This window comes from Anolis sagrei, chromosome 1 (genome assembly GCF_037176765.1).
Source record: "Anolis sagrei isolate rAnoSag1 chromosome 1, rAnoSag1.mat, whole genome shotgun sequence".
In the NCBI taxonomy this organism is placed as follows: domain Eukaryota; kingdom Metazoa; phylum Chordata; class Lepidosauria; order Squamata; family Dactyloidae; genus Anolis; species Anolis sagrei.
Window position 1 is genome coordinate 46,074,806 of NC_090021.1, and position 25,778 is coordinate 46,100,583.

At 37.3% G+C, this 25,778-nt stretch overlaps 1 protein-coding gene across 1 annotated transcript in view; it reads right to left on the reverse strand.

Annotated features, from left to right (window-relative positions):
• Positions 1-1,511: 1,511 nt before the first annotated feature.
• The window catches only part of GLP1R (glucagon like peptide 1 receptor), a 131,171-nt gene continuing 106,904 nt past the window's right edge, over positions 1,512-25,778 (reverse strand). Inside the window, exons 11-15 of the mRNA XM_060754084.2 lie at positions 18,505-18,574; positions 18,064-18,152; positions 13,790-13,928; positions 11,814-11,855; positions 1,512-6,490 (exon numbers count right to left, since the gene is read on the reverse strand). Of these exons, the coding sequence (XP_060610067.2) occupies positions 6,323-6,490; positions 11,814-11,855; positions 13,790-13,928; positions 18,064-18,152; positions 18,505-18,574 (508 nt within the window). The 3' untranslated portion in view covers positions 1,512-6,322. The remainder of the gene's footprint in view (positions 6,491-11,813; positions 11,856-13,789; positions 13,929-18,063; positions 18,153-18,504; positions 18,575-25,778) is intronic.

The window sequence follows — 25,778 nt, forward strand, 5'->3', positions numbered from 1 at the left end:
TCTACTCATGTGAATGATTAAAGTGGATTTTTAATATAAAACAAGAAAAAGTGCCAAGCTTTGACCCATTGACCTACCCCAGTGCTATTTCCTTACCCAACTATTGCTCTTCATATTTTCTTTACTCCATCTCAGTATTTATTCAGTTTGCACCACCTTCAACTTGTTTGGATAATCCTTAGTTCTCCCTCCTCTCCAACTCTGGTGCTCTTTTCTTATTTTGCTCTACAGTTGTTCCTCCAAATTTTCAGGTTTTACTTTTGCAGATTCGATTATTCTCAGATTTGATTAATATGTCCCATCTAGGAATATATAGGTCCTCCAGCTTGACTCCATGATGCATCTTCCACTAGACTCTAGAGGCATTTGTAAGTATTCCAATGTGTTGGAAATCATAGAGTCAGTTATGTTGGATGGTTTAAAAGATTCCTAGAGAAGTGTTATTTCAGGTGTGTGTGTGTGTCTGTGTCTACACACACACATACTTATACATACACACACATATGAGACTAGGATGCAAAACAATGGCTTCAAACTACAGGAATGGAGATTCCACCTGCACATGAGGAAGAACTTCCTAACTATGAGGGTTGTTCAGCAGTGGAACTCTCTGCCATGGAATGTGGTGGAGTCTCCTTATTTGGAGTCATTTAAGCAGAGGCTGGATGGCCATGTCAGGGGTGGGGGCTTTGAATGCAATTTTCCTGTTTCTTGGCAGGGGGTTGGACTGGATGGCCCACAAGGTCTTATCCAAGTCTATTATTCTTTATATATACATATATCTTCTTTTTTATTGACAATTTTCTCACTTTGGCAATTAAGTATATAACAGCAGGAGGGCTTTCTGTTCTCCTTCCCTGCATGTGTTTTGTATATGCAAAATACAGATACATGCACCAACAGTAAGCAAAGGTGATTGGATACTGGGTGACATCACTACGATTTGTATTGTTCCAGAAGCAGAAAGATCAGAAATGATTTTTTAAAGCTTGGTTGTCCATAATCCTACCTGAAACTGTCTGCAAGCACTCTGACCAAACTTCAATGATTCCTGTTCTGATGCAGACCTCTTACTCTTGTGGAGTTCTCTTCCATCTGAAGGATATTCTTACTCCTGAGGAGTCTGATATCTGTCATGAAGTGCCTGAGCAATTCAGTGTCATCTGGTGACTCAAGGTGCATCAACACTGTTTGCAGTTTGACACCACATTAACTGGCTCATCCTATGACTGTGAAGACCTTGTAAAACTCCCATGATTTCATAACACTGAGCTGGCAGTTACACCTTTAGTCTGACTCTGAACTCCTAAGATGTTGAGAAAATTTGGATATATAAACCTTATTAGAACCACTATAGCATAATTATACAGCTGCCATTTGAAGTTTATCCAATATATTCTTTAAAAATGTATTGATCTGTTTCTAAAGCATTTCATTTAGCTGCTTGGCCTGATTTGTCATATTTTATCTTATTAATCTAGACAGGGTTTTGAGGGGTTTTTTTTTTAAACAAAAGTAATCGCTGGTTGTTTCAAAAAAGAATGCAAATTTGACAAAATAGAGAATTTCATTTGAAAGGGTTTTTATAAGCTTTGTAATAGCACAATAAATACATCAATGAAAACACATCACTGGTCATGACAAATCTTTACAAGGCAAATTACATTTGTTTTTCAAGAATATCAAGTTCAATACATTCAAACATAAACAGTTCATTTTATAAGTATAGAATTGTCTCTGAAAACTATGTACATGCAATATTAAAATAAAAGTTATTTTAAAAAATAATTCAAAGCAGTAAAGATAGAAAAAAGCCATTCTCTGTCGTAATCCTCAATATACACAGATGATTTGGTGTATCTGCAATTCAAGCGAGTTCTTGATGCTGTTCACAAACAATATAAAAGTAACAGAACTTGTCTACATAACTATCAAATGCAACTTTCACCTCTATATACATCGAAGTAGATCACAGTGAGTTAGCAGATTGCTGGTGCCTTGGACTGCTCAATTCATTTTTGAGCACCATATGAACAACATTGATAAAATTACAACCTTTGAAGCAAAGACAACTTGAAAATGGGCTCATGCACAATGTTCCACTTGTCTGGTTTACTTAGAAGCGTTACAAACAGACTGCTGATATTTTAAAGTTGTTTCCTTATTTTTGGTGCTACTTTTTACCAATTTAAAAAATGAGAAGTAGAGAAACTTGGCTGCCCCTCTGTGGTTTTTATTATCTTCCAGGATTGATCAAGCTGTCGGGAATATGTACATCCACTGTTTCAGTTTCGTGCCATTTTCATTCAGCAAATGAAAAACAGTTGGCAGAAGAGGCAAACATTCCCTGAACAGAAATGGACAATAGAAAGGAAGGGCTGCAGGAGTCCAGGAACAATTTTTCACGTGGTAGGAATGAATTGGAAAGTGTTTTTCCAGTTAAGTAGATTTGTAGGCTCTATCTGTCACCACAAGGTCCCCACAGTACCTTTTGGGTCTTTTTTGAATATTCGATTTTTTCCACACCACTGCTCCTGAAAGCTTTCCTGAACCAACTGCTGCTAGTGTGGTTTGTATAATCATCTAAGATGGATCTTGGGGAACTCAATGTGAAATTGTTATGGAGACAGAACCAAAAGTAAAAGACATAAGAGTTTAGGAAAGTTTTTTGAACTATAGTTCCGAGAATATCCCCTCCTGGATAACCATTGTCCACTCTGGCTGGGGAATTTTAAGAGCTCGAACAGTAATTCTCCCAGATTGGTTATTCTTCTCTAATAATTTAAATTCCTGCCTGGTTCTGTTATAATGCTGGAGATGGGATAAGGGACAATTTCTTTAAAAGTGGAAGGAAATAAATGGGGAAACACCCCCCCCCCCCCAGTCTTCCCCATGTGTTTTTCATGTAAAGTAACATGATAAAATTTTACAGAAAAATATTCTTTTATTGTCTGTTTTTGTCTTGCATTTATCTGAAATGTTATAATTGAAAATACACTTATATAGTTAATAAATCCAAGTACCAATAGTTATCAATAAGAATCACACTGATATAACAATCCCGAGGTCTCACTTTCCTCCAATACTGTTGTCCCAGGGGAAATTTCCTAAAGCAATTTAAGTAGAATATATAGCATAGCTTTATTAACACTAAATGTCAGATCATCACTGGGTTTAAGAGCTGTCACTGACAGCACAATTCTATGTATTCTTACATGGAAATCCAAGGTATTGAGTTGTGTACACTCCTGAACTTGTATAGAACTATCAAATGTTTAATGTACAACTTACAAAACTATATCAAGTAATATATCAGGATGGTTCTACATATTAATGGCTTGGTGCTGCATAGTGTGGACATTTGCCACCAGGCTGGGGTGACTGTGGGAACTCCCCTAGTGCTGATCCGCAGTACCCCAATTTGGATCAGCTCTGAAGAATGCAGCTCATGTAGATGGACCCTCCAACCAAATCAGTAAGTTTACAATTATACTACTTCTGGTAGATCTTCATGAAGATACATTTTCATTAATTATTTTCCACTGGGAGGACCATATTATACTATACAAAGTATAAATGGTGTTAAAGAAGGTAAATCTTTAAAAAGGTTTCAGATATTATACGTGCTAGGCCTAAATACCATAAGGGCTCCAGTCTTGGAAGCTAAGCAGTGTCAGCTTGTATTGGTACTTGGATGTGAGACTGTCAAGAAATGCTATGTATTGTTGGCTATATCTCTGAATATTTCTTGCCTAAAAAGCCCTATGAAATTCATGGTGTCCCCACAAGTCAACAGTTGACTTGAAGGCATTACCCCCCCCCCCCCCAATAAACCACCTGCTTCCTTTCCAGATCATGTAGTTTAGTTAGCATGGCTACTGCAATCAAGTACATTTTGGTAGTCAAGTGTCTTTAGGAAGTTCTTACCAGGCATTAAGAATACTCCTTGTGCTAGTCTAACCCTATATCACAGCGTGCACACGTCACATAGGGCTTACAATATTGGACAAAGTTTCCCTGATGTGGTTGGTATCATGAGGTGTGCACAGAGTTTTCCTGACAAGCCACATTCATGGCATTGCAGTATTTAGACATGATAGAGTTCAGCAAATGCTCTACAAAGCAGAGAAAACATTGTGGATCTGCAGCACCTCCTGTCAGATTCTGGCTCCAAGTCTAATGTTTGCTTCAAACTGAATTCCAAATTTGTTGCCAGATTTTGTTGTGAAAGTGACTCTGTGGACTGTAAACATTCCAATCGTTCAACTTTTGTTTGAACAACTTTATTCTGTAGCATGTTTCTAAGATCAGCACTGACAAGATCTCAATCTCTGTTAACCAATTTCTTTATATGCATCCCAACATTTTGTGCATTTTTCAGAGATCAACACATCTATTTTAATACATTCCAACTAAACAGTCCACTTAATTACTATGATGACATCAAAGATTTAAAGTAACTGTATCATAAAACCGAGCTGACAAATGTCCTGAAAATACAGATGTTGAATTTGCTCAGCCAAAGCTTTTGCTTCTAGTTTCTGTGTATGTCACCTGTTTACTTATGGTGACACCAATAATTTCATAGAGTTTTCTTAGATGAGAAATATTCAGAGATAGTTTGCCAAGATACCTTGAAGATATACCAAGAGGAAATAAATAGATGTTAAATGTATAACTTCAAGATTCCTGTAAATAAATTATTATACATTGCAGTAGTGCTAAATTAACTTTTATATGTCTGCCTCCATACATCTTAGACAAGTAAAAAATTAAATTATTCCATGTAATGGCCAACATGATAGTTCATTGCCCATTGCAAAATACTTACTAAGATTCTAATAACTTTGGTTCATATTAGCATTTATGCAGTTTTCTAAAGTAATAAAGGGTTATAAAAAAGTTTTAAAAACCCAAAAAAGCAGAAGCCATTGTTAAAAAAAATTGATGATAACAGGAAAGCATACATACATTCATCAAGTGAAGAGCCAACTGCACACAGATTAAATTTTTAAAAGCAAGAAAAGTATTTAAAACTGAAGTATTTAACATGTTTGAGAGCCTGCAAGAAAAGACAACAAATTATTCTCAAATTTACAGAATTTGTACACTTTAAATATAATCTGATTGGCATAGTAGTTTCAGAACTTCCTGGTGATAAAAATGTTCTTCTTGCAATGCTTTAGACATAATATGTGACCGACAATGGATTGACCTGGACTATGATTTGAATCTGCGTGATTTTAAACAAATGTCCTAATAATCAATTTTTTAATGAACTGTTTTAATTGTAATTATTATTTATCATTTGTCTGTTGGCATCAAATGGATGCCTGTTGTGAAGCCACCCTAAGTCCCCCCCCCACCTCCCCCCTTAGGGGTGAGAAGGAAGGGATACAAATATGCAAAATAAATAAATAAATAAATGTGAGATCGCATGCTGCCAAACATAATATCTTGTCCCCACGCAATAGATGTCCAAGCAGGAACAACTGCGGTGCTGCAGATAAATGGTGCCTTCACTAGGCGTATGCAGTTGTGTTTTTGATATGAAAGGCATGGGTGCCAATGCTAAAGAAAACTGCACAAATTGCACAATTTAAAGATGGGCATAATGCTGTAGAATGGCTACAGGGTAGACTTTTTCCTATTTTTTTTTCTAAACATGCTGTATGTTCTCCCATCTCAGTGGTGTACCAGAAAACACCTTCCAAAAATTAAACAACGGGAAATATGCTTATTCCAGTTCTAATGCACTGCAGTTCAAATGGAATGGAAATGAATATTTTTGGTAACAGGAAGGACCCAGGGAAAGAGGGGGCCTTCCTTGATTCCTGCAATAATAGAATCAAATGAATACACACAATTGCCTTGAAAGTTAGCTTCTGATTATGATGACTATCATGAGAGAGATTAGCCTTGCCTTTCTCAGTTGAAGTATTTTTTGTCACAGCTAATTAGCGATATTTCTGAAATTTAATAATCAGTAATAAGATACCGTATTAACCTCATGCTTTGTGACTGCATCAGCAGTGCTTAGGATACCTAGAGGCCTTTGATATTGATTGGGGGGAAAGACCTCTTTAAACTTTCTTTGAAGGGAATATCCTTCTTTCAAATGCACTGATTATATTAGCAGACTGGGTTATTTAAAGTTCTTAGCCAGCTGCCTGCTGCAATGAACAATAGTGGCTCAAGTCTTCAAGAGCCAATCCCAATCAGTCTGGCTGGGCATTCAATGTTACCTCCCACAGTTAAGGTCAGATGGCCTGGCTCTTTCGCATTTGCCTCTAAAAAAAAAAACAAAACAACCAAAAAACCCTTAGCTGAATGTAGCCTGACAAGTGGCAGCATAAACCGTGCTTCCAACTGTACCTCCGCTGCTTATGCTGTTAGCTGGATACTTGAGTGGCTTCATACTGCTATCTCTTTGGTCGTAAAAGTGTTCTAGTCTCCAGCGCTCCCAGCTTTTCTGAAATTCTGTTCGAACCTTTCATCAGGAAACAAAAGGTGGGAAAAAAAGAGAAGATATAATCTATATCTGAAGTACTTCTATTATGGAGCTAAAAAAAACATAGCCTCTTATAATTAACAAATATTGGCAAGGTCCTAAGGCCACTGCTATTACTGCTTTAAAGAATTTCTGTAATAACTTAATTAGTCCATCATATGGTTGTTTCATAAGAGAAATAATGGCAGCAGTTTTCTCCCATCTCTATTAATCGATGTAAGTGTGCACTACAGCAGAAAATAGCATGCCATCTGTTTTGTCTGAATCTGAACTGAATATAGTTTCATCCAGTCTGAGATTTCTTCTTAACATCTTTTAGAAGTACCTGTTGGTGACACCCAATAGTTTCGATGTGACTGCCGCAAATATATTACCTCTTAAAATACAAAAAAAAAAAAAGAAAAAAAAGATGATTTTTCATGTGTTCTTGAAACATTTTTAGAACACTCTCACTCAACCCGGTGCAACTAGAACATTTAGATTATATATCCCACAACTCATAACTTTGATGCCTAAGGGTGCTGGGAGTTTTGGTCAAAACATGTGAGGGATACCTGGTTAGGAAAGGTTGCTGGATAGTAAGAGGAGAGAATGGTGAGAGCCTAAGGGAGTCCCTAAGGAGAACCTTGGAGGGCCACACCTTCATTGCACCCTCTGCAAACCAGTTCAAGCCACCCTGAAGTCCTCGAAGTGGCATGGGGCAATTTTCCATAAAGGACATCCTGGGCCAACCATAACAAGCCTGCCCACTCAACTTCAGAGGTATGGTTAGGGTTGAAAATGCAGTAGTAGCTATAATGACTATTAAACAAAATCCAAAATGTACAGTGGAGATATCTTCATTAAGTTATATTTTGATTAAAGCTGAAATACTATAGACAAGTGAGGGTCCCTGGTGGTGCAGCCAGTTAAATCATTGAGCTGCTTAACTTGCTGGTGGTTTGAATCCGCTGGTGGTTTGAATCCGGGGAGTGGGGTAAGCTCCTGCTGTTAGGCCCAGCTTCTGACAACCTAGCAGTTTGAAAACATGCAAATGTGAGTAGATCAATAGATACCATTTCTGCGGGAAGGTAACAGCGCTCTATGCAGTCATACTGGTCATATGACCTTGGAGGTGTCTACAGACAATGCCAGCTCTTCGGCTTAGAAATTGAGATGAGCACCTCCTCCCAGAGTTGGATATGACTAGACTTAATGTCTGGGGAAACCTTTACCTTTCTACTATAGACAAGTAATTGTCAGGAACCCAGTAAAATCAGTAGGATTTATAAGTTTAGAATCTGGTACTATTTAGCCAATGCAGCATGTTGTACTGTAATCTAATAAGTACACTTGGTAAACCCAGACAGAATAAGAACCACGACAGAAAAATATATTTTTGGGGAGAATTCAAAAAGCAAACTTTTAATTCTTATTAAGTACTATACTAATGTTCTGCCATATCTTGCTGTAGCCTCCTGCTATTTCCATATTCTCTCCATATTCTCTCCACAAATCCATATTCTCTCTCTGGCACTTACATCAATTGGTGGTTATTTTATATAAATTGATGTTGGTATTGATAAGAGGCCTGAATCAAACCTCAACGACCAAGAGCTCACTGTTATGGGATTAGGTGGAGTGAGAAAAAACTCACATTTTTCAAGCAATTGCAAAGACGGTCTAGACCAGGGGTCCTCAAACTTTTTAAACAGAGGGCCAGGTCACAGTTGCTCAAACTGTGGGAGGGCCGGATTATAATTTGGAAAAGAAAAAAATGAATGAATTCCTATGCACACTGCACATAACTTATTTGTAGTGCAAAAACACTTAAAAGCAATACAATAATTAAAATGAAGAACAATTTTAACAAATACAAACTTATTAGTATTTCAATGGGAAGTGTGGGCCTGCTTATGGCTGATGAGATAGGATTGTTGTTGTTGTTGTTGTTGTTGTGTGCTTTCAAGACTTAGATTGACCCTGAGCAAGGGCCAGGTACATGACCTTGGAGGGCTGTATCCAGCCCTTGGGCCTTAGTTTGAGGACCCCTGGTCTAGACACTCTGATAAATATCTCCCATCAGAAGATATAAGGTTTTAGCATTATACCACTATACTTTTACGCCATATATTCCTGGTTTATCTGACAAATGCTATCAAAATGAATTTTTATTCTGAACTAAACCAGCTGTAAAGTGTACTACTTCTAACTCTGTTATAGAAACAATCCACAAATCACAGCAAGAACAAATTCAATGACTCTATGAATTGTACTTGTCCTTCTTGCCAAATCTCAAATCACTTGAGTGTATCAAATCTCTTCAAGCTCCTTGTTTCTCTGAAATGGCTGCAACTGAATTCAATATGGAATCCTTCAGAATATTGATGCCAAGGGACTTGACTTTAGTTTGGTGCCCTGAACATACAATCTTTTCTCTATTTATTTCATGGATTATATGGTAAAGAATGCTTTCCATGGGGCTTGGTTCAAAGGTTTCTAACACTCTTTCTTTATTTGCATCCGTCTTTGGCCCTGCACTAATAATTCCCAGAGTCAGTCTAGAAGAGCCACTCCATAACATCCTCTGAAGTACCACATTTGATTTCATTGTACTTCCACACTGCAGAAGCTAAAAAACAAAAAGAGCAATTGGAAAGTGTAGTAAGGTACTTCTTTTCCATGTCTTCCTTCTGCCACTGGCAACGGATTGACTCGTCTATCCCATTATGAAGGAACAAAACCATGGTCATGCTATCCACCTCCACCAAATACATCCTAAACACAGCAAAACAATTTGGAGCATTATACAAATTCATTTACTGTTGATGGGGCATCCAAAGATTTAACCTCTAATTGGGCTGAATATTACAGCTTGGTTGGAACTGTGGTGTGGTGACTACATTGACAGAATCATACTAAATGTGTCCAACTTTACCATTATTTTTACAATACTGCAGTGAATAAGAAAACCATGGACCACATAAGAACCATGTTCTGGTTGTCTGTAGGATGGCTGGCAAAAAGAATGATCCTGAAGTTACGGAACATATCTCTAGGGGGTTGTTTCGTAATAGGGGTATGAAAATGTCCTATGCAGCTAAGATGACATTTTATTATTAATTAGCTGTACCCGCCACGCGTTGCTGTGGCCAACCTTCCCTCCCTCTTTCTCTCCTTCTTTCTTTCTTTCTTTCTTTCTTTCTCCCTTTCCCTTTTTTCCTTTCATTTCATGTTTTAATTTTTCTTTGTTATTGTGGGCATTGAATTGTGACATTTGTAAACCGCCCTGAGTCGCCTTTAGGCTGAGAAAGGTGGTATATAAATATGGTTATTAATTATTAATTAATTAATAATATCGATGGGATCAGAAATGTATTGCACTAATTGCAAAGACTTTTATTATTTACAGTATTTTATGTCGAGTAGATTAGGGTTATGTTGGAATATCATGCTTGTTTTGATAACTGACTCTCACATCCCAAAATGCCAAAACAGGCTTCTCTTGTCACACAGTCTGGATGTAAATGGTTAAAAAATGAAATTATACAACATATATATTTTGACTTCATCCATCAGTAGAAAGAGCATTATTAGAAGAAGCAGCAACAGTAGTAGTAAACAGCTACTTATTACATCAGCTAAAATTAGCTTTCTACATGAATGCAGTGGATACTTCACAAGCTAATGTTAACTCCATCTTGTAAATGGATTAATGGTGCCAATATGAATCAAGTAATTTACTCAAGTAGAATCAACACAGTGTTGCTAAGAGAACAAATCTATTGTGAGGTCCCTTTAGGATTTCTGGAATTCAACCACGTATTCTATTTCACCGCAAGCTAATTTATTAGCCTCTCAGTCTGATGTACAGGTACTAACTGTTGATACTAACTTGTCATTCATCATTTCAAAACTGGACTTGCACTAGTCAGCCTTAAAACTAAGGACTATATAAAGTAGGGTACATGGCCACCTCACTTACACTGCAATGAATGCAATGCAGGAGCATCTGGAAGAGTGTAGAGAAAGTAAGGAAACAGATTTTTTTTTCTCCTGTGGAACAACACAGTGGTTTGAGTGTTGGATGGGAACATGACACTAACTGTGTGACCTTAAACCTAACATGCCCTACTTTACAGGGTTGTTGTGAGAATAAAATACAGAGAAGAGAGCCATTCACACTTAGTGTGCAACTCCAAGTATGTTCTTTTCCCATTTTGACACTGATTCACTTACTTGCTTTTCCATTTTAGTTTCTGACCTTTTGGAGTTGGAAAAAATATGCCACAGAATAAAATGATTCACTTTTAAACTGCCAAGGGACTATGTTATAATTTCATGAACAGAGTCATTATCCCTTAAGGGGAAATCTGTGTTCATGCACGCATACAACTAATCTATATTCCCTCTATAAATTCATACATTTCAAATAGATACTTTCTTATTCCTCTCTAGCTAAGATTTCATGTATGTACACTGACAGTGCTTTGTACTCTGATAGCATTACATTAAATCACAGCTCATGTATACATCTTTGCATTCTCTATATAGGATGACCCTCGTCTCTGAGAGGGACACACCCCCCACTCACTCCCTATGTATATCTGCAACTGTAGATAATAGCAAGTTTTCTTTCTTTCTTTTTTAAAGAATACTTGGACTCGAGGTATGCCATAGGGTTTCACTTGCATGCCTAGACAAGCCCACAAACACTTCAAAGGGGGGATATTTTTGGCACATGGGCAGATATCAAATCCATGGATTGGGGGGGGGGGGTGTCGCATTATGGAGTATTTTTGTTGAGATTTCAAATATTATTATATTATTATATATATTAGTGTACAAGTGATGCTTCAATAATTTGTTCTTAACAACAACAACAACAACAACAACAACAATAACAACAACAACAACTTAAATTCTTATATCCCACCACCATATCCCCGAAACAACCCAGGGAGGCTTATATATTGCACAAAGTGTCTAAAAACAAACATAACAATAAAGCACAATTAAAAAATACAATGAGATAATACACATATGCATATAAAAACATCAACTCAATTAAACTAAGGACATCAACCAGTGGCGGTAAGCTGCTGTAAACATGGCCAACCTGTAAACAAAAGGAATTGAATAAGTACAAGCTTATCAACCAGTTTACTAAAAACCTTTATAAACTTTTTTCTGTGTTGTTTATTTATTCATTTTATTGCTATGCCGCCTTTCTCCTGATACAGGGATTCAAGGCAGCTAACAACAAACAATTGTTATAGAAGCTGATGTTGCAACTTGCAACCATTTCCCCCATGTTTCTTACCTCACTGTTGTTAAAACAGTAGAGTATGGCAACCAGAAGACCCTGGGAGAGGAAAAAAAGAAAGAAATGCAATAGTAAAGATGAAAGTCTGAAGATCAACATGCCTAACGGCATTAAATATCATGAGCCAAAAACTAGCTGCATTTAATCCTGCTTCTTACTGCAATTTCAGAAAGGAACAACAGTAGTGAAAGACTTAATTTCAGCCTGCTGAAAAATGCCTTGCTGGCTCAAGACTAGATTGCAATTAAATTCGCTTTATTGGCAATTTTTGTTATCTGCCTCTTTACATAAAAATGATAAAAGCAACAAAATGTACAATAAAAACAAAAACTGTAGCCTCACGAAAACAGCAGCAGTGGCATTCTCTATGCAAATTGATTAAGATCCCTGGCAAGGGCTTTTCCAAATGCAGTTCAGATTGCGTGCTGATCTGTACCAGAGCAAACATATCAGCAAACTCTGTGTTGGTACTTCAACGAGCATGGGGTAAAAATACTGTATGCCTTAACAAACTAGCATCAAACTACAGGTTCACTTACTGCTCATTTACTATTATGGTTGTGAGGGGAACTACATGAATTCCTTTCATGACAACACTTCATTGTTACTACATCATAGTAAGTACAGTAATGTTGAAAGAAATATGCTTGTATGTTCAGAGGAAGCTCCACACTCTTTCTGTACTATGGATATCATAACTTTTATACTGGGCAAAAACATAAAGACCTTTATCCCTGCCTTCCAGCCCTTAAATCTTCCTTTATTGTTTGCAGTTAACGAAGACTGACACAAATATAACCCAACACATCAAATTGTATTAAAGACTTCTTTTGGGGGAGTCAGAAGGCTTCCAGAGGTCTTAGAAATTAGCATCTTTCCTTGAGTACCCAGAAACATGTAGTAACCCTTGCTCACACCAACATGAATATGTTTAAAAATGTAGCAAAAAGAGTCTTTGTGCTGGATGTTGAAGAGCAGCCAGAGTCTCATTAGGCCCCATCTACACTGCCAAATAATGCAGTTTGAAACTACATTATATCAGTGTCAATTTAAACATTGTGGAGATCTGGCTGGGAGTTGTCTCCCTTTACTTTGGAGTGCAGGAATGAAATAGCTATTGCGTTGTTGAAGGTAAATGGGTCAGATGTGCAAGTCAGACTTCCAATAAGCTGCTGAGATCAACACAGAATTGCACCCCTCTGGCTTCTCTTCTAAACCCATAAAGAAGAAGATGCTGCTGCTGCATGAAATATTGGTATAGTTTTTGCTGGGTAAGATTGATGTTCTGCCAGTAACCATATATGATTTTTGATAATTATATGTATCCAAGTACTGGGGTAGGGGGAAGCACCGTTTTCATCACTTCTTTGAGCATACTGCAGAATGCATAGCTCAAGGGTCACTGTCTGGCTTCCAGATCCTCTTGGGTACAAGTTGCATTTTTGTGTCCTTTATATAGATATCATAAGAGTTTCCATTTACACCACACATCTCCAGCATATAAAGTGTACTTCAAATGCAGGAGGCATCTACAATATGATAACTTAATTTATGGTATCCTTAGGATATGCTGCATATAGTAGCCATGTTATATCAGTTTGCAATTTTTTTGAAAAGGAATATAGAATCTTGTCCTAAAGTTTGTCTCTTGTTGCACACATAATTTAATACTCCTGGCTCTATGTAGGTCATGGAATTCTGGCTAGAAAGCTGTACTAGCGGTGGAAAGGGTTTCCCGAATGTGAATAATGTGGGAAGAATAATGTAGTGAGCTGAAATGTGATATTTAATTAATTAATATCTTGTATTTTGCCTCATACAATATCCAAGGGGGCTTACAAACATGTGTAAAACAGCAGCAGCAGAAGCAATGACACCATAACCAGAAATATGGGGGAATTGGAGGTGGGGGAAGAAAAGGGTTGAGGTATTTATAATAAACATTTTGCTGAAACATGATTTTTGAGTAGTACCTGGAAGGAAGAGAAGGAAAGTTCAAAAAAGAGTTTCACAAAACGCAGTGTCCCTTTGGCATGTTCATCAGTAACAAAAGCAAAGACAATCTCATGCGTTCCCAGCAGTGGAATCAGAGTCAGGGTAGATTTGGCCAATCTAGAAATCCAAGAACAGAAAATCCTAGGGCAAAAGGCAATTATCAAATCTTACCAATCAGATCATAGCATTAAGTTAGAAAGATCTTTATGAATTGAGCCAAGCTCATTTTTTTTTTTGTTAATTTAACTTTCTCATACCTCAAAAATAAGACAGATAGAAAGAGGAGGGATTAGTATCTATAGTTTCATTTATGGAATGTTTTCAATGTCGTCCCCATACACACACCGAAAAATACTTTACAGGCAAGTGCCATGAGAGGTAGGGGCAAGAGTCACATTATGACAGTACTTAGGCTATCCACTTTTATGTAAAAAAGCTTCTTTGACCTGTTTGTGTCATCTTCATAGATGTAAGTTACCCTCCCATTGAAAGCAAAGCTTGGGAACTCTGGATAAGTGTGGATGCCTTTATGGGTACCACCCACAGTCAAGCAACCCAAGAAGGTATCTTTATGTTGTCCATTAGTAACAAAAATGGTTCAATAGTTAGAGTGTCCTCACTTGAAATCAGAGTTCTTTGAAAATTGCATTTTTCAGGCTACAACTACCATAATTTCCAGGCCACTATAGCCAATAGCTTTTCCAAATTCAACATTAGAAGCATTATTGTCTGTAAAAACAGTAGCACATTTTAGACTTCTGTTCTGTCTTGATCAAAAGGAACTCTCATGCCTAAAGAAAATACCTAAGTCCAACCCAAGCAATGACGTTCTTTGTCTTCTTAACCTGAAATTAAGCCAACATACCCTTTCTGTCACTCCATCTAGTTTTAAAGCTATTTATTTTGCAACTTACAGAACCCTCCCAAATCACTGAAGCCAGAAGTCAACTTCTATATAGTTTTCCCAAAGGCTATCCAACCCTTTGGGAAAATTACTCACTCCAAACTAATAATACCTCACCCTACACCTACTCTTGTTCTATCGTGATTATTGGGCATAGTTCACTGATCTAATCCTATAGTGACTGATACACTAATGATTTAATTTGCCTTCCTTAAAAGTTGGTATGTTCACATATATAAGATGTTCAAGTATGTATGAGGTAGGGAAATACTCAAGGCCTGTGTATATGTGTATTCTGTGCCTTCAAGTTGTTTCTGATTTATGGTGACTCTAACAACCCTGTCATTTTTTTCAGAGCGTGTTTGCCATTGTCTTCCTCTGAGGGTGAGAAACCAATGGGTTTCAATGGTTGAGTGAGGATTTGAACCCTGGTCTCTACCTCACAGAATTAATGCAGTTTGAAACCACCTTAACTGCCATGACTCAATGCTATGGGATCATGGGAGTTGTAGTTTTACAAAGTCTTTAGCCTTCTCTATCTATACAGCCAGAGTCTCACCAAATTACAATTTTCATGATTCCACAGCATTGAGCCATGGCAATTAAAGCAGTGTCAAACTGCATTAAGACTACAGTGTATATACTCTTTTACTCTAACACACTACTGCACCACAAGTTACAAAAACCAAAAACACATCACTAGATGTTAGGAAAGGATTTCTCACTGGGTTAAAATGTGTAATGCTCTGGTGTATAAATGAGCAAAAAAATCTAGCTTTACCAATGAAAACTCACCAAGTTTCTACTTTGTTTCTACTTTCTGCTTAGTGTTAAGATAAGTTACAAATAAGATAGGTTCTGTAGGTTTGCTCTGAAGCTGAATTTGTATATAAGTCAGAACAGGAGACTGGGACCCCCTTCAATCTGGAAACCAATGTCCTCACTGTGGAAAAACATGTGGGTCAAGAATAGGTCTCCACAGTCACTTATGGACCCACCGCCAAGACCCTACACCTGGAAGGCCATCCTACTCGGACAAGACTGATCATATATATATATATATATAGAGAGAGAGAGAGAGAGAGAGAGAGGGAGAGTAGGACATCGCTTATCCAACCTTTGCTCATCCAACCTTCTGTATTATCCAACACAGTCTATCTCCCGCCTGGATCCACAGCTGTTACAATACATTGCAATGTTTTGATACTAAATTCGTAAATACAGTAATTATTACATAATGTATTGGACTGCTTTTTCTGTTGATTTGGTGTAAAATATGATGTTTTGGTGCTAAAATTATAAAATCATAATGCAATTTGATGTTTAATAGGCTTTTCCTTAATTCTTCCTCATTATCCAACATTTTCGCTTATCCAATGTTCTGCTGGCCCGTTTATGTTGAATAAGAGAGACTCTACTGTGTGTGTGTGTGTGTGTGTATACACACTTTGGATAGCATAAGGAATGGTTAACATCCATGTGGTGTTTGCTTTGCTGTCTGTGCCTCTCTTCAAAAAATTTCACCTCACTTTCTGTTCCTGTAAAATTTGGATGTTGGAAAATTTGGCTTGTTGTGGGAATAAGAATTGTTGGTAAAGCCTCAGAGGAGACCCCTTTCCCCCATGATAAACTTTTCAGTAGTGATTTTCCCTTCCTAGGGGTAGATTTCTTTCACTTCCTGTTGTCTCACCCCGTTCTTAACTGTGAGTTTGTAACTTAGGGACTGCCTGTATTTAACTTGGCTGAGAAAGTTTAGCTCAGAACACCCACAGATTTATTTATAAACAGGTTAGAAACAAACAGCAGTAAAATATTATAAAAATTATATCAATGACATGAGATTTTAAAATAGTAAACAGAAGTTCTATAGTAAAAACACACTGGAATCAAACTGTCTGTATGCTCATTGCATGCAGAAAGAGGGCTTGCAAATGCTCTTTTGGGAAGCTATTCTGTTCTTTTGAATTCTTTATTGAAAAAGTTATCAGTCAGCCCTGAAAGTTGCATTTCTGCTAGGAAACGATAAGTAGAGAGGGCTTGAGAAATCGAGTGTGTATCTCAAGCAGATTCATAATGTAGGGTGGATTCTCGGATGTGCTGGTCTCAGCCATTTGGGGCTTTGAAGAACAAAACTAGTATTTTAATTAAGTCTGGAGACAAACCAAAAGCTAATTAAGTTGGCACTGTATTGGGCTTAATTTTAGCCATTCTCTCAAAACACAGATACGAGTTTTGCTGCCACATTCTGAAACCATGCAAGTGTCCACATTGCCTAAAAGCAGCCTCATGCGGAGTTTATTACTATAATCCACAATCCTACACTGACATCCTGAGAAAATAGCAGAAAAAACAGATGTTGATAGAGAACCTGCCTCCCCGCTAAACTTATCTTATAAGTGAACAATATTATTTCTAGAACAAAAATGCAATTTGTTTACAGAAGAACAGAATTTACAACTCTTAAAAGTACCCATACAGAGAGAAAAGGCCCATATTTTATTAAATATACACAAAGCAGAAGACATCTGTGAATATACAGGGTTAGTCAAAATGCATAGGCCAATAAGCCATTCAATTGAATGGCTTATTGGCCTATGCATTTTGACTAACCCTGTATTATATCCTTGTATGCTGTAATGAGCTAATGCTGATGCTAGTTTTTCCAAAGACATATTTTACAGAGAACTGAAGGTGCATATATGTAAGTGGGAGCTTCTAGGCATTGATTTTTACTACTTAGTTTACTGAACTTTCTGGCTACCTTATTGCATGTTTTACTGTTGTTTCCTCTCTATTGGTTTCAACTTGTAAACCATCCTGTTTTTAAATAAATAATTATTGTTCCTCTATAAAATGCAGGAACATCATGGCTTGTATGGATTCGCATTCTACCAAGAAAATGCTTATTTAAATATATAAGTTTTATAATCTTATGACACTCAAAATGAGAAAAGCAGAGTGTGGATTTGAAAACATGTAATGCTTCCATTATAATAAAACAAACAATGTATTTTTTGGAGGAGATAGGATATATATGTCTGCAGAAGCTCCACAAAAAGTATCTCTCTATTATTATTATTATTATTATTATTATTATTATTATTATTCCATGAGAATTGTTGTGCAACCTTGGAATTTTGATGCTAGATTAAAAACAACTAAAGCCTGCCTTTAAAATAAAGATGTTTACTGTACACCTACATTCACTATTGCATGTTAGCTGTGATTGAAGTGTTCTTCACCAAACTTAATTTAGTTCCCATTTAATAATTTCTTACTAGCTATAATCTAGAATTATCTCCATTAAATGCCAAGGAAAATCAGATGTTTGAAGACAAATTGGCTCACCTGCATTTTATGTCAGTTTTACGCAGAAGGTTGGCTTGCAGCTTCGAAATTATAATGCATATAACTCTAATAAAGATCAAAAAATTAACCTGGATAGAACAGACAGCAAAAGATCATGAAATACACTGGGAATACAAATTGCATGTTTCTGTCAGTAAATCTGCATTCATTTTACAGTTTTCTCAACTATAATTAGTTTAGTTATAACTTCTTAATGATTTTCTTTGAAGTAACCCCCCCCCCATTAGAATTTGCGAACTATTGGGCAAATGTTACTCTTCCCTACAAGTGAAATAGTCTCTGCATTATGTATAACCTCCATCACTTCCAAGTATGAATACAAAACCTATAGATGGCTTTTTTGTAGGCCGGAGTCTTTATTTCCAGAATTTCTTTACATCTCTGGCACTAAATTCTCTACTTGGATTCCTTATCACTTACCCCAATAGCAACAAGAATGGGCAACCTGATGATCAGCCAGTAGTTCATGTTTAGGTTCTTATTCCAGCAACTGGAAAAGTAAAACATGAGAATCAGGAATGTCTTGGTAGTTCCTCCTCATGACACATCTCAGTGGTGTAAATGGAAAATAATTGGCAGCATTAGCAAGATACACTGCACAGATGGATGGTAACTGCTTGGATCTTAGAAGCACAAAAAGCTTTAGCCCAGGATGCGATGTTGTTGCTACAGTGAGTTTTCTTAAAATCTCCCTTTTCTTTTTGGTTATGCTTAATTTCTCCACCACAATTTGTTAAAAGCAAATCATTATGGAGATTTGTTTCATTGGAAGTCATAAAACAAGTCACAAGATAAGTAGAGTATTTGTTAGTCATATCTCCCTCTGTGTAACTGAAGTACTGAACCCGATACCAGCAATAGTTTGTCCCCAAATTGCCTAGTAGAATGGAGGGGCTCCTTAGTTTTTTGTAAAAATGGTGTTAGATAAATTAGACAGCCTACATGAAAACATTCAGCTTTATTTAAAGGACAGCAATATATCATTATCATGATTCATAAGATACCTGGACAGTGAGCCTATACATTGCAGAAACCTGTGTCGAACTGCACACATCCCATCCACTCCCCGATTTACTCGGTATTATAAAGATTGGCAATTTCAGCACATGCAGTTCTTCCACAATTTTACCAGAATCTGCTTTCATGGAACTGAACTTTGGTACATGCTTCTGGGCTTTTTTCAGTGTGTGTCTAAAAGGAGGGCACATAGGGACAATAGCTAAATGAGAACTGTGCTTCCAAAAGAGCAGTTCTCACTGTTTTTAATTACTGTAAAACCAGTATTTTTTATTCATTATCATGTCACCAAATTTTTCTGATGGAAGAGTAGTAAAGGAACAAAAATGGGCAAGGAAGCCTACACATGTCCAATGGATTGTATGTTACACCCTCCTGTCTTATGAAGTCATTGGGTTCAAATCACCCAGTGATATGTTGTCCTGCACTTTTCCCAAGTGAAACACTTGAGCTCTTGTACATTTCTGTGAAGATTAGAAAATCCTGTAAAAGAATCATCCTAGAATCTGGAATCATCCCAGAATCAGATCCTGGGATAGATCTAGCCTAATAAAACAAGTGTCCTAGGGTGCTTCAAGATTTCTTTGGGGCTGGAACCCCACGCCAGCCATCACACAACATTGTGTGATTTCCAACAAAAGCCCCACCCCCAACCAGGATTGAAACGTCCTTAGAACCCAAACATGGGAGACTTCCCGTGCCTCCTGTTTTGCCACACTTGCTGGTGAAATGGTACCAGGGTTTCCTCCATGAGATTAGGTCATCAGAGAATGTTGATTGAATGGAGAGATACCAGGACCCATTTTTAATGCTAGAAAAAATGATAAGACTGAAATCCACTTTGCCAGTTCTAGCTAGAACAGATCCACTAAGGGTACACCTACATTTGTAGAATGGATGCAGTCTGACTCCATTTTAACTACCATGGCTCAATGTTAGGAAGCTACAGTTTGGTGGGGAAGCAGTATTCTTTAGCAGACAAGGATAAAGAACGTGTAAAACTACAAGTCCATGATTTTCCATAGCATTACACCATGGCAGCTAGAGTGGTGTTAAACTGCCTTAATTCTACAGTGCAAATGAACTGTAAATCAGCTGTTGATTGGTAAGTCAATACTTACTAAATCCTATTGATGGAATGGATAAGCTAGGTGGGACTAGCCAATACAGGCATGGCCAAACTTCGGCCCTCCAGTTGTAATGAACTTCAACTCCCAGAAATCCCAGCTAGCCTACCAACTGTAAGGAGTTGTGAGAGTTGAAGTTCAAAACACCTGAAGAGCTAAAGTTTGTCCATATCTGAGTAAATAGATATACACCCATGTCATTTTAGAAAGGTATGGACTGGGCACTATTCTCATATGTATGAATAATGTATACATTCTAGCAACTGCACAAACGAAAGGTGGGTATGTGATATTGTTGTCTGACTATGCACTATAATGTTACCACCACTGCTGCATGTGAAATCACAAGCTAAAAAGTAGACAGTGAAAAGAGTTGGAATGGTATTTTTACTTCCAGAATGTTTTCTTTATAAAGGACTTATCAGTTTGACAAAAATGTTTTTGTCAACGAAATGTTTGTGGAAACCACATCATTCTATTTATATAGAGTTCCTGCTCAATATATGCACATGCTTGGAAAAAGGCTTGTTTTTCTAAACAGAGATGTTCCTTAAACCACTATGTTAGAACATTTTTAAAAATAATGATAGAAGATGAGCTGCGGCATTTTACATTAATTTTGCTATAGCTGTTACTGCATGAATTGGTTTCTCATAGAACACTACAGCTTTAATTGCATTTAAAATGTACACATATGCAATCAAAACATCATTACAGTAAAATTAAAATGTCAAGAGAAATGAAAAGTGCTAGAAAAAATGTAATGGATCTGTACACAATAGAATCAGAATACTGTATACTTTTCAAGCCTCTGTTATTAAATTTGCAAACTTCAGGAGACCATTAACATTAATTAAATATGCCTCAACAGGATCCAAATATATGTTTAAGACTTAGAGATAGTGGGGCATGTCTATTGCTCCACAGAGAACTACTTAGCATTTCTCAAGACCACCAGATCAGATTTACAGCCCACAGTGGGAAGGAATGATATGTTCAAGGGTACAAATTTCTTCTTTCCACAGAGAGCTACATTCTCACTTCATTGAGAAGCCCTCATCTGGGCTGTATCATATTTAAGCAGTAGGGAGATGGGATCTTTGGCTAACTTTTTCTGGATTTCTAGTTTGCGATTAATGCTTGGAATGTTTGTGTGATGGAGCACTCAGCCAATGGAAATACATTGGCAATACAAACAAATTGCAATGAATAATACAGTTAGACATATACACATCATCTTAGTGAGAATAAAACCCAAATGGCTTGGACTTTCATCAAAGATTTAGGTATATTGGTGTACCTGCCTAGTGGTGCATCTCAAAACAAAAGGATGAGCAAAGAAACATTTTAGGATGAAAGGTGTTTTCATAACATCCAGCCACAAACATCAGTAATCTTCTGTAGACAAGTGTAAAAATCAGAGGCTGAACCCCAGCAGTAAAACCATACAGTGTTCTCTCACTACTTCGCGATTCGCTTTTCGCGAATTCGCTGTTTTGCGGGTTTTTGCCTCCCAGTTTATTAATGGTTGTCATTGCTCAGAGCGGCGTTCTAATCTCACCTCCTGGCAACAATGGAGTGTGGAAGAGGATTTCACCCCGCCCCTTGGGATAGAGACAGCCAATCAAGAAAGATTGCAAAGCAAAGCAGAAATAGCTAGTTAAAAAAGGTGTGCAGTGCCTTTAAATTTCTCCTCGCTTTTGCCTCACCCTTGGAACTTGATATACATATATAGCATCCCTACTTTGCGGATTTTCACTGTGGGTGGTCCTGGAACATAACGCCCGCGATAAGTGAGGGAACACTGTACTTGTGAAGAAATATTTGTGGCAAACTACAGAGCATCCTCTGTCTTCCTTTTGAGTACCGATCCCTCCTCAGAAAAGCACCCATGTTACTGAGCCAGATGCCTCCTTACAACAAAGCTTTTAACACAGGTGGCATTCCCTCATCCAGAATTCTGAACTACAAATCAAAATTGTCCATAAGGGTTGCTCACATACTGACACCTTTACTTCATACGCAACATGTAAAATATTGTGTCTAAAGTTACCTTAAGTCTATCAGTATAAGAAACATAATTTCAACTCAACAAATTCAAAAAGGATACTGACAAGCTAAGGAAGGGTGACCAAAATGGTAACCGTTCTGGAAACCAAGCTCTATGAGGAGCAGCTTAGAGAGCAGGGTTTATTTAGCTTGGAGAAGAGGATATTGAGATATGATAGGCATGTTAAAATATTTGAAAGGATGTCATATTCAGAAGGGGCAAGCTTGTTTTTTACTGCTTGAGAGACTAGGACATGTAGCAATGGATTCAAATTGTAGACAAATAGATTCCACCAAAGCATTGCGAAACAGTTCCTATGGGCAAGAGTTGTTCAACTGTGGAAAATACTGCCTTGGAGAGCATGGAGTTTTTTCCCTCTGTTTTTTTTAAAAAAAAAACAAACAAACAAAACGGAGGCTGGATGGCCATCTGTCAAGAGTGCATTGATAGGGTGTTCCTGCATGGCAGCAAGTTGGACTGGATCAACCTGGTAGTTTCTTTCAATTCTATAGTTCTATAAAGACACTCCATGTTTAGACTTTGGGCTCATCTCTCATTATGTAGAGCTCCCATTTTTTATATCCAAAATCTTAAAATAATAATAATAAAATACCAGAACACTTCTGGTCCTAAGCATTTTGAATAAGGGATAATCAACGAGTATCTTCATAAATAGAATGCAACAGTGAATAAGTGCACGGACTGGGTGTATAAATTGCTAAAGTGGAATAGGATGAATCACTATGTTGTAACAGCATGACAGAAAGCTTTAACAATACAAAAACCTAAAGCCTGCTGTTTTCTTGTATGGAGAGTTTAGAGATAGGAGGATTTTGTTTTCTGTTTTATATTCTGAAATTCGGTATACTCTGATTGAACAAGCAAAGTCTGTCCAGGGAGCCTCAGCTAAAACAAGAAGTGCACCCTGTCCAATATCCTAGTTTTATTAAAAGATAATTCCTTGAATAAAGGATAAAAGAGGATCCCATTTCTGACAAGGTTTTCTCTACTATTGTTAGGAATTATCGAATTTCAGTTGCATATATCCCCAGGACTGTCAGTGGTTTTTGAACCAGAGTGACCTGAACATCATTTATTTCTCAATATCCTTGGTAAGTAAGGGGTTATTCTGCTGCACATCTGCTTTTGTATCACAGAGACAAAGGGTATTAACATGGATAGGTTATTCAATAACTATTACTGAAACTGAGTGGGACAGAGATCTTTCGCTTTACAGCGAATGAATGGCACAGTTTACTTATTGTACCATTTTACAAATATTTATACAAGGTTTAGATAACCCAAATTACTTCTTTGAAACTGCTGAATGTAGCTTTTGTTTAATAGGAGTTATATATCAAAGATTTGAGCAACACAAAAGGTAAGGAATGGCATTCCAAGTACAACTTTGCTGTTTCCACACAACATTGTTCTTGTTGTTTTATTGTGTGTGATGAAATCATGAGTTATCATGGGAAAAACTGTCTCCACTGTAGGTTTATCACCAATCCTTGTTTCCACAACAACCCAAATTTTTCAAAATCCAATTATCACAGGGACAGAAAGTGAAGTGAAATCTTCTGAACAGGGGCACAGGCAGCAAAACAAACATTAAAGGGGTGTTAACCCTTCCCTATCCAAAACTAAAGAAAATGGTTTGAGTTTCATTTAAAAATATACCCATTCCAAATTACATACAAATTCAACAAATCTTATGAAACTACCTTGTATGTGACTTGGGAACTGCCATAGTGGCATACACTTACTGTCTCTGGAGCAGTGGTTCTCAACCTTTCTAACACCGTGACCTCTAAATATGGTTCCTCATGTTGTGGTGACCCCCAACCATAAAATTATTTTTGTTGCTCCTTGATAACTGTAATTTTGCTACTGTTACGAATTGTAATGTAAGTGTGTTTTCACTGTTACAAATTCAGCATAATTAAAGCATCATGATTAACAAGAAAAAATATGTTTGGGGGAGTATGGAAAACAGATGATGGGATTTGCAGTACCTTCAACCTATTCAGCTCTGACTTCCATACACCACTGAGACCTCCACACAGAACTCCCATGTCAAACAAAAAATACTGGAGGGGTTTGGGAGGAATCGACAGTGATTTAAGGGAGATGTAGTTTACCTACATCTGGAGAGCATTGTGAACCCAAACAACTATGGATCTGAACTAAACATGGCACGAATATTCAATATGCCCAAATTTGAACATTGGCAGAGTTTGGGGAAAATAGACCCTGACATTTGGGAGTTGTAGTTGCTTGGCTGAATAGTTTGCATGCCATTTAAGAGCATTCTGAACTCCAAGGCGACCCCCAGGTTGAGAACTGCTGCTCTAGAGACTTGTTTCACTCTTCAACAATGTAACCTGTTTACATCAGTAAACACTAGAGTGCCCATTGGAAACAAATTCAGGTTTAACTCCTATACACATTTCTTGATGAATTGCATTGCTGAATAAATACACAGAAAATCAAACTCTTATGGCATTAATGGAATATAATATGCTATCTATATTTTACTACTATACATATTCGGGGTGGAGGGTGGAGGGAGAATTTTATGATTTTATAGCATTATGTAATATTCTATTCTTTCTATCTGTATATACATGCGTGTAGAAGTGTGTTATTGTGTTTCCTCAAACCATTCTGGAAAGGCTGTTGAAGGGCTGTAGTTTTTAAATAATCAAAGTACCCAACAGGCCAAACTAGTTATAAATCAACAACTGTGCAGATATTCGTATTTACTTGCTTATTTAGGCAAGTACCTTAGGAAGATGCTCACTAGGTTTGAAGCCTAGATAGGATTGAATCTATCAAGTAGTACATCCATAGGTCCAGTATGTTCCTTGCTCTCAAACATTTTTCATGCAGCCAATTTAGTGCAAATCTGCCTCCAACTTTGAAAGGGGCACTGTGAGTCACTACAATTTGTCTTTTTTTTTTTTTGCAAAATTAATTATTGTACCACACAAACTTGTTAAGATGGTAAATTCACCTGACATCCTGTTCAGTGAATTATAGGTACAAGACAAAGAGTGTGGAGACACTGACCTGATCCCCGATGAATGGTGCCCAGAGTATAAAATTATAACTGTTATCAGGCTGCTGAGTCCCAACCCCCTGCTGCCATATGTGTGAGAGCTTTTGCAAACTCAGCATTGCACTTTTCTGTGCAGTGATAATGTGCAATGAGTCAGTATGACAGATGGGAAAAGATATGCATATTAACAGATCACATCTAAATCTCTACAGTGACTACACTGCTCTTGTACCTGACCAGAAACTGAATTTTTTACTAGCACAGAAGAAATAGGCTCTATATAGGAGTAATAGCCTTTCAGCAATGAAGTAACCATTAAAGAATGATTGTGGAAAGAAATGACAGGACGATTAGCTTGCCATATATTAGGTGCTCTGTTCCAAGTCTGGGGTGCTTCCTTGGATCAGAACAGCATTTTTCTATAAAGGGTATCACTAGG